Source organism: Saccostrea cucullata, unplaced genomic scaffold (assembly GCF_032062105.1).
Source record: "Saccostrea cucullata isolate Sc308-1 unplaced genomic scaffold, CSIRO_AGI_Scuc_v1 ctg16815, whole genome shotgun sequence".
NCBI lineage: Eukaryota > Metazoa > Mollusca > Bivalvia > Ostreida > Ostreidae > Saccostrea > Saccostrea cuccullata.
In genome coordinates, this window is record NW_026929866.1 from 346 (window position 1) to 11,003 (window position 10,658).

The following is a 10,658-nucleotide window of genomic DNA, read 5'->3' on the forward strand; positions in this document are numbered from 1 at the left end:
CTAAAGCGCTGTACAATAAAACGCAAGTAAACATAATTTAAAAGCTATGAAAACATATATAAAATATTAATCCATACTCATATATGTGCTCGGAATTATAACATTAAAATACTACAAATTACATACAAAATACAATTACACCATCAATAAAACTCAATAAAAGAACATCATATGTGATTTATGATTTGCTGCTAAAAATTGAGCACCTAAAATTTAAAAAGCTATTCTATAAAAATGCGTCTTTAATTGTCTTTTGAAAATATCTAGGGACTGGGCCTGCTTTATATCATTAGGAAGGTCGTTCCACAAAAATGCTGCTGCCCAACCAAGTTGACGTTCACCATATGTCTTCGTCCTGATCTTAGGAACAACTAACCGTGATGTTGACTCAGATCGCAGTGATCTGGTCGGCTTGTATTCCATTATAAGATCTTTGATATACGATGGAGCCAACCCGTGTAAGGATTGGTAGACATATGTCAAGATTTTATATTGTGGACGAAAAGAAACAGGTAGCCAATGAAGATCAGCTAGGATAGGTGTAATATGCTCCCGTTTCGATGATCTTGTAACTAAGCGAGCTGCCGTGTTCTGGACTTTTTGAATCCGGTCTAGTAAGGCCTTTGACACTCCATATAGAAGGCAGTTCCCATAGTCCAGCCTGGCAGTGATAACGGCATTCACCATGGTCTTGCAGGCTTCTTTTGTTAGAAAGCGCCGTATTCGTCCAATATTGCTTATTTGAAAATAGCATGACTTGACGACCGAGGATACCTGTTTTTCCATAGTAAGGTGTTGATCGAAAAATGCACCTAGATTTTTTACGCATGGCACGCTTTCAATGATATTATCACCAACTTTTAGTTGTAATGTTGGCAGATACTTCTGGTGTTGCTTTGTGGAGAAGATTTAGCTCGGTCTTTTCTTGGTTTAGTTTGAGTAGGTTTGATGTCATCCATGAACCAATTTCACTAAGACACGCTTCAAGTCGAGAAAAGTAATTGCTCCAATTTTCCAGTGGTCTTATGATCATGTAGATTTGTGTGTATCATCTGCATAGCAGTGATATATCATTCCATGGCGGTGGCATATGATTCCAATGGGTTTGGAGAAGAGGCAATACAATGTCGGTCCGAGTACAGATCCTTGGGGGACCCCAAAAGGCAGCTGTCTAGACTCTGATCGGACGGATCCAATTGTGACACATTGTTTTCTGTTCTTGAGGTAACAATTGATCCACTCAAGAGCTCCATCACGGAAACCATAAGACACAGTAAGGCGTTGGAACAATATATTATGGTCAATAACATCAAAAGCAGCGGATAAATCCAGAAGGACAAGGACTGCTGAAGATTGTTGGTCTAGGGCTGTCACAATATCGTTGTGGACCTTGATGAGGGCCGTTTCCGTGGAGTGCCTGGGACGATATGCCGACTGAAGCGGATCGCGAAGAGAATTCGCATCCAAATGGGCATCAATCCTACGAGCCACAACTTTCTCCAATATTTTTGAGATAAAACTCAAGTTCGACACGGGCCGATAGTTTTTCAACACTTCCTTATCTAGTCCAGGTTTCTTAAGAAGTGGACGAACTATGGCCTCCTTCCAAGCAGACGGAAAAATTCCCTGATCGAGAGATGCATTAACCATTTCTGTGACAAGCGGTATTACCGGATCCAGGCACTTTTTCAGTAGCCTTGTTGGAATTGGATCCAGTTCGCATGATTTACTGGGTGCCTTCATTATTAGTGATCGTACTTCATCTTCAGTGGTACATTGAAAAGCAGCCAATAGAGGCCCATGATAGTATACGTCGGTGTCTAAATAGCTGTCTTCTTTTTCTGTTTTTTGTTTAAGTGTCTCTCTGATGGATGTTACTTTGTCTATAAAAAATGTTGAAAATTTATTTGCAAGATCTTCATCTGACTCTGAAAAAAAAAAAATCACGTGGTGTTTTACTCTTCCTTAATTGATCCTCATCAAGGAAGTAATTTCAGTGCAGGTAGGGGGCACAGCCCAACAGAAATACCATGATCTGAAAATAAGGCAAAAGGTTATTGAAAAGGGAGCACAACTGTAAAACATTTGTCAATACATGTTTGTAAGGAACACTCCCAACAACCTCTTCTGTTTCTAAAGACCTTGAATTAGTCATTAAATAGATTTAGGCTAATTAAAACACACACATATCAAAACTTAACAAAGTCATGGTTTCAATTTAATCTAGTAGTTCTTTTGTATTCTCTATTTAAAAAAGACTCTTCATGAGTCTTATTAACACACGTGTAAAGAATGGCCTATCAATTTTATGTTGAAGACTATGAATGAACTTGCAAATTGTTACTTTTATTCATATGAGGCTGTTTATGCTTGGTAACCATAAACGTTATAGTGTCTGATACACTTATTCATATTTTATGAAATAGTGTTATCAGCAAATAACGTTTAAGTTTACCAAGCATAAACAGCCTCATTTAAAGTCAACAATTTGCAAGTTCTGAAAAGTCGTCAACAATCAAAATTGATAGGCCATTGAAACGCCAGGGCGTGTGTTAAGACTCATGAAGAGTCTTTTTTAAATAGAGAATACAAAAGAACTACTAGATTAAATTGAAACCATGACTTTGTTAAGTTTTGATATGTGTGTGTTTTAATATATAATAAATATATCAAACATAAAGTACAAACTTAGCAAGAATCTAAAAATACATACATCAGAGTGTCCGTTTCTGCACACAATGTCCCAGTGAAAATATATATCCCAGTTATATCTCAATAGTGCTTATACGACAAAGTATTATCTATGCATCGAATTGACAGGGTATTTATACAGTAATATAAATCTAGAATATTCTAGAAATTGTTAAAACATGATATTACTGGAACAATCTGGACATACACAAAATTTAAGAATGTTCTAGATAAAATGACCAAACATGTTGACCACTCTGGAATGTTCAAGAAACTTAATGTTACTAATTATATACATAATGAAACAATACACATCTCACAACACCTCCCCCCTTAAAAAGTTTGAATGTCAATGAAAAACTTAAATTGTAAAACATGTACATTAATACAAAATCTAGTATGTTTACGATACTCTTGACAAGGCGTCTGCAATAACATTGTCTTTGCCTTTGATATGCTTAATTGTTATGTTGTATTCTTGTAACAACAAACTCCATCTAGTCAGTCTTTGATTCTTGTTTGACAATTTATGCAAAAATGTCAGGGGGTTGTGATCAGTATACACAAGAATTGGATGCAAAGTAACATTCAAATAAACATCAAAATGCTGTAAAGCTAACAACAAAGCAAGGCATTCTTTTTCAATAGTAGAATAATTTCGTTGACATTTTGTAAGTTTCTTTGAAAAATAAGAAACAACTCTATCTACATTATCACTATGTTCTTGAAACAAAGCTGCCCCGATTCCAACATCACTAGCGTCAACAGTAAGCTTAAATTGCTTAGAAAAATCTGGAGTTGACAGAACTGGGTTGCTCATCAGGACAGATTTGATTTTATGAAAGGATTTTTCACAGTCCTTTGTCCATTCAAAGTTAACCCTCTTTTGTAAAAGATTTGTAAGTGGACTAACTACTGAGGAAAAATTTGGACAAAATTTTCTGTAAAACCCAGCCATGCCCAAAAACCTCATTAATTCTTTCTTGTTTGTAGGAATCGGGAACTTTGCAATAGCTTCCACTTTAGCCATTATGGGTGTAACATAACCTTGACCTACTTTATGACCTAAATACTCTACATAAGCATGACAAAATTCACTCTTTTCAAGGTTCACAGTTAAATTTGCTTTAGCTAAAATGTCAAATAAAGCACGCATGATTCGGAGATGTTCATCCCATGTGTTGCTGTATATGACGACATCATCAATGTAGGCCTCGCATCCCTCAAGATCATGGAGAAGGGAGTGAATCATCCTTTGGAATGTAGCCGGTGCGTTTTTCATGCCAAAAGGCATTACTTTATACTGGTAAAGTCCATCTGGTGTAGCAAAAGCAGATATTTCTTTTGCTCTTTCTGTTAACGGTACTTGCCAGTAGCCTTTCAACAGGTCAAATTTACTGACAAATTTCGCATTTCCAATGTTGTCAATACAGTCATCGATTCTAGGTATTGGATATGAATCAGTTTTGGTAACAGAATTCACCTTTCTAAAGTCTGTACATAATCGGTAAGAACCGTCCTGTTTTGGTACAAGAATACACGGTGAGCTCCAATCACTTTTACTAGGTTCAACAATGTCATTGTCCAACATGTACTGCACTTCCCTTCTTAGGTACTGCAATTTTATTGGATTCAGACGGTACGGATGTTGTTTGATAGGCAGAGCGTCGCCAACTATAACATCATGACAAGCTGCATTAGTTTTCTTTGGAACATCCGAGAAGATTTGATGATACTCATTCATCAAGTTTTTAACTTGTTCTTTTTGGTGAATGTTCAAATGTCCAAGTTTGGCATCAAAATCAGCCAAAATTTCTGAGTTTTTCAAACGAACACTCTGATTACAATCTTTCTCATTCATTTCTACACTCGTATCACTTTCAATACAATTTTGAACAGTCTTAGCATTGGCTAAAGTGGAAACTGGTTTTACAGAATTTCGGTCACACCTTTCAAAATACTCTTTTAACATGTTAATGTGACAAACCCGTTTCTCTTTACGTCGACCTGGTGTCTTAACTACATAGTTTACATCACTGATCTTGCTTTCAATTTCATAAGGGCCATAAAATCTGGCCTGTAAAGGATGACCAGGAATAGGTAAAAATACAAGAACCTTATCACCTGGCTTAAACACCCTATTTCTGGCATCTTTGTCATACCACATTTTCATTTTCATCTGAGAATTCTTCAAATTTTCTTGTGCTAATTTACAAGCATTGTAAAGTTTTTCTTTGAAATCAGACACATAATCTAAAAGATTAAGATCACTAGTCTCAGTCAGCCACTTTTCCTTCAACAATTTCAAAGGACCTCTAACTGTATGTCCGAACACCAATTCAAAAGGACTGAACCCAAGAGACTCCTGGACTGCTTCTCGTGCAGCAAATAGCACAAGATGAACCCCTTCATCCGTATGAAAATATATATAACAGTCTTTTTCATATTGGTAACAATAGGTCTTCAGCATTGTTTTTAGGGTTTGATGAAAACGTTCTAGCGCTCCCTGGGACTCAGGATGATAAGCAGTTGATCTATATTGCCTTATACCCAACTCATGCATGACTTGCTGGAACAACCCCGACATAAAATTTGAGCCTTGATCCGACTGAATTGCCTTGGGTGCTCCTACAAAACTGAAAAACTTGGTTAGGGCCTTAACTATGCTCTTTGCCTTTATATTCCTTAGAGGTATGGCTTCAGGAAATCGAGTGGATGTACACATAATGGTAAGTAAATACTGGTTTCCAGATCTGGTCCTAGGCAAAGGTCCTACACAATCCACTAATACTCGACTAAACGGTTCTTCAAAAGCTGGAATGGGTTGGAGAGGAGCAGATGGTATCTTCTGATTTGGTTTACCTACCATCTGACAGACATGGCATGACTTGCAAAACTTCGAAACATCCTTTCTTAGCTTAGGCCAATAAAAATGACTCAAAATCCTATTATAAGTCTTATTGATACCTAAATGACCAGCCATAGGTGTATCGTGAGCTAAACTCATGACATCTCGACGATAAGCAGCTGGGACCACTATCTGGTGAACAACACGCCACACTTCATCTGGAGAAGCATCAGGTGGTCGCCATTTTCGCATAAGGATGCCATCTTTCATATAGAAGCATTCTCCAACTTTAGTAGCCTCTTCTGGTGGAAGTGCCCTCTTACTAAGTTGAATGATATCTGGGTCTTTATGTTGTTCAGAGAGTAAACGTTCTCGGCTGAGGATGTCCTTGCCTTGGCTAACTAGTGGATGCAACTCATCATCCTCACCACCAAATTTTGGTAACAGTTCTTTCTTCTCTTGCTTCTTGATATTGTGTGGTTCCATGTTTGTTTGAGTGCCATTAAGGTCAGATAAGAAAGTGTCATTCAAATCAATATCAACAGAGGAATTCGTCTCGTCAAAGGCTTGAGTATGGTCTGCCTCCATTTCTCGTCTTCTGGCCATCGCTCTAGTAACAGCACAGGCTGGATAAATGTCATCATCTTCATCATTATACATGACATCTGGAGTGATCTTCTCACAAACTATAGGATCTGGTACAACTTTTCCACCAGCTAGATCGTTGCCTAACAACAAAGAAATGCCTGGAACGGGAAGAGTAGGTCGAACACCTACGATAACAGGTCCAGTAACTAAATCTGACTTCAAACTAATTCTATGCAGGGGAACATCAATGACGCCTAGCTCCACACCCTGTAATAAAACTGACCCACCAGTAGAAGTCTGCTCAGACAAAGGAAGCACGCCCTCTAACAATAACGTCTGTGCAGCACCAGTATCTCTCAAAATCTGGACAGGTTTTATTTCGCTAGAGTCACCGAGTGAAACAAATCCCTGAGACATAAAGGGCTTATAATCCTCCATAGAATCAATAGAACTGGACTGTGAACCCTGGACATCAGGAGTGTCAGAACAAATCGAAACTAAGGCTTCTCTATCACCTCTAACTGCCGCACAAGCATGTGGTTGAGTTTTATCAAAATCATTTTTTCTCTTAAGTTTAAAGCATTCACTGATCAGATGACCCTTTTTCTTACAATAACTACAAGTAGGAAGCGACCCTATTCCAGACGATCCTTCAACACGTCCTGGACCGGACTTAAAACCACCTTGGGATGGAGACTGGGAACTTGTGAAAGACTGAGACCCTGAACCACTCTTTTTATATGTGTCTGAATTGGTAGAATTACTGCTAGTCTGAGATCTTGAAACAAAATTCTTTTTATGAGACAGAGCATAAGTATCAGATATGACTGCTGCCTCTTCAAGAGTTTTCACATTCTTATCTTCTAAATGTGTTTTCAAATCTTGAGGAACACATTCCTTAAACTCTTCTACCAGGATGACTTGGCGCAAATTAGCAAAAGTTTTATCAAGTTTCTTAGATCTAAACCAGTGATCGAATAAATCTTCTTTCTCTCGTGAAAATTCAACAAATGTTTGATTATCAAACTTTCTATACTTTCTGAACTTTTGTCTATACGCTTCAGGTACTAATTCATAGGCTTTTAATATTGCTGCTTTGACCTTCTCATAGTCTGAACTCTCAACTACCCCTAGTGCAGAGTATACCTCAGCCGCTTTTCCAGCCAGTACACTTTGTAACATTGTTGACCAAACATTTCGTGGCCATTTAAGATTCTCTGCGACCTTTTCAAATTGGGGAAAATATTTGTCTACAGATTTTTCTTGAAATTTTGGAACTAATCTGATATTTTTTGCTGCGTCAAATTCAGTTTTGACAACTGACGGTTCTGGTTGGTTTTGTAATTTTAATTTCTCTAATTCAAAGTTCATTGCACGCTCTCTTTCTCGCTCTTCTCTTTCTGCTGCTAATTTGTCTAATTCAAATTTTCGTTCACGCTCTCGTTCTTCTCTTTCTCTTCGCTCTTCTCTTTTCTTTTTCTCGCTCTTCTCTTTCTTTTTCTCGATCTTCTCTTTCTAATTTTTCTCTTTCTAATCGCATTTTCTCTAACTCTACTTGAAACTGATATTCTGCCATTTTATAAGAGCCTAACTCTGATTTAACTGTATATTCTGGAAGATCGTATTTTTCAAAGACGTTTTCTTCTACTAGTTTGTTTGCAACCTTAATTCTAATGTCTTGCTTTCTCTGAGAGGATTTAACATCTAACCCAAAATGCAAACCTAATGCGATCAAGTCATCCTTTTTTAACGTATCAAAAACCTGAACACTTGGTGAACTAAGAAAGTCTGTGACCGAAAACACCATGTTGATTTCTGCTGGCTTATAATTCAATTTAATGGTTCAATAAACAAAATTCTGACAATAAACTGCAAAAGTGCAAGAAATTCTTTATCCCGGACGAGCCCCCAATTCTGTTATGGGTCAGAATTACCCGAAATGCCAGCAAAGATCAATAACACAATTTAAACTTAACAATAATTTATTTACAGTAATATATAATAAATATATCAAACATAAAGTACAAACTTAGCAAGAATCTAAAAATACATACATCAGAGTGTCCGTTGCTGCACACAATGTCCCAGTGAAAAATATATCCCAGTTATATCTCAATAGTGCTAATATACGACAAATGATATATCTATGCATCGAATTGACAGGGTAATTATATACATAATATAAATCTAGAATATTCTAGAAATTGTAATATTAAAACATGATATTACTGGAACAATCTGGACATACACAAAATTTAAGAATAAGTTCTAGATAAAATGACCATAAAAAAACATGTTGACCACTCTGGAATGTTCAAGAAACAGATTAATGTTACTAATTATATACATAATGAAACAATACACATCTCACGATATCAGCTTATTCAACCCTGAAAACTTTTCCCTCCTCTTTCTCTAAGCATCTGTCCATCTTCGTTTATCACCATTGTTGGCATGCCCCCCCCCCATCCGCAAGGAAAAAATGTTCCCCAACTGTATCATTGACTTTTGATCTAATTGGTCGAACTGTGATTATCTTAAGTATATATCAAGGGGCTACTTATATGTAAATAAGTTGCATCTCGACATAAATAAGTTGCATGTTGTCATAAATAAGTTGCATGTATTCGCATGTCTACATAATTATGTTGCATCTTGCATGTATGACGTCAGATGTACGCGTTAGTAAGTAAATAAACCCATATTTAATTGTTTTCTAATACTTCACTAAGATTGGTAACTTGCATGTAAACATAATTATGTTACAGGTTGAAAATAAATATGTTGCATGTCTACATAATCATCTTTCTTGTCAACAAAACTTATCTTGCATGTTGGGGGCAGAAATATGCCACCATTTAAAGATTAAAAAAAAAGAGTTACTTCTCTTTGAACGACTCCATTCCTTCTCAAACCTCTAGCTACTTTCGTTTTATTTTATTTAAAAAGTATTTAATAAAAATAAACATAATACATAATATCTTCCAGTATTCTTCTTTATTTTGCAGCAAGAAAATTAATTGCTTGTTTTAATTTAAGAATACGGGTTTTCCTATTTCATAAAACTTTGCTAAAAATTGTTTAAAGATGATAAAAAATTACTGACCATATGTTTTGTTACTTGTGACTTCACCAATATATATAACTATACATGCTTCTTTTTCTATGGGTTGGTCCGAAGAGGTTGGGTTATCCAATGAAATCAACACCCCAACTTCTAAATATGACTTACCTTTTGATAAAATTGTTCTGATGCAATTCATTTTTACTAACAAAAATCTAGAATACAAGAAAGATAATAATATATACCCCGCTTGAAAAGTGGGAGGGTATATAGTGATCGGGGTGTTCGCAGTCCGTTCCTCTGTCTGTTACACTTTGGTGCACCCATCTCTTATCTACAATTCCTCCTATAACACTGAATGATTTATTGAGACTTGAAAACACAGAATGGTTGTGCCATTGTACACATCCTATTTTTTTCTGATCAGACACATATTCCGGGTTTCCGAAAGCGAAACAATGACCTGCCATTATTTCTATAATATTCAAGGGTACACATCTCTTATCCGCAAGTCCTCCTACAACACTGTTTAGATTTTGATTTCAATGATTTCAGATCCAATTGGTTTGAAATAAACAGTAACAATAAATTTCAAATTGTTGATCAAAATGATGTAAAACAAAAATGGTTAGTTTTATGGGAACAGACATTATTGGAACTGACTTTAAAGTTTTTCATAATATTATTTTTACGAATGAAAAATTCTTTATAATTGGGAAGTTTGGATTCCTTGTGATTCAGGGACTGAAGACATACTCGTATTTAACTTATTTTTAGAATGTAAAGAACTCAAAGATTGGAAGAGAATTTTTTAATTAATCATCTCGAATCATTTCTGAAAGACTATGAAAATAGTATATGAAACATATGGAGATAACGAACTGTATTCAAGATCAAAAGTAAATAAAACAATACAAAATAGGAGCAGAGCAAACACAGACCTCCAAAACATCAAACGTGGGATCAGGTGCTATGGAGGAGTGAGCATCCCCTGCCGACCGGTCACACTGTGTGATTCTTGTCATGATCAGGAAATAACGGAAACATCCGTCGTCAATTCAGTGTTTAAAAAATGGACTTACAATTCAGTCAGCATTGGACTCAATGATAAATTGTATTTGCTGACAATGTCATTGTGTCGACCACAGAACTTATAAAATGATGACCTTAAACGAGATTGCTGATATTCTTTTTTCATCAGCTTGTTTACCAATAGTTTACCTCGTTTTAGAAATTGTTCATACGTAGAGCATGCTCTTGCGTATCGAATTGACTGATATATTGCTGCATAAGTAAGAGAAATTGACGATAGAAAATTTGAAGTCATCACGTTTATCACAGAGCTAGTTTATTACATTACCATTAACTAAAAAATAAGGTATCATTTTTAAACATCTATCGGGATATAAATATGGGTTGGTCACGAGATTAAATTCCATACAGCCCGAAGGGCTTTATGATGAATTT

At 36.1% G+C, this 10,658-nt stretch overlaps 1 protein-coding gene across 1 annotated transcript; it reads right to left on the minus strand.

The window, feature by feature from the left end:
* Nucleotides 1-213: 213 nt before the first annotated feature.
* Nucleotides 214-687, minus strand: LOC134282344 (uncharacterized). The gene has a single exon (XM_062764747.1). It carries the CDS (start codon nucleotides 685-687, stop codon nucleotides 214-216), a length of 474 nt encoding a protein of 157 aa, XP_062620731.1.
* Nucleotides 688-10,658: the final 9,971 nt, after the last annotated feature.

What these genes read in the sequence shown, in the direction of transcription:
- LOC134282344 (XM_062764747.1), bottom strand. Translation starts at nt 687, where the DNA reads ATGGTGAATGCCGTTATCACTGCCAGGCTGGACTATGGGAACTGCCTT.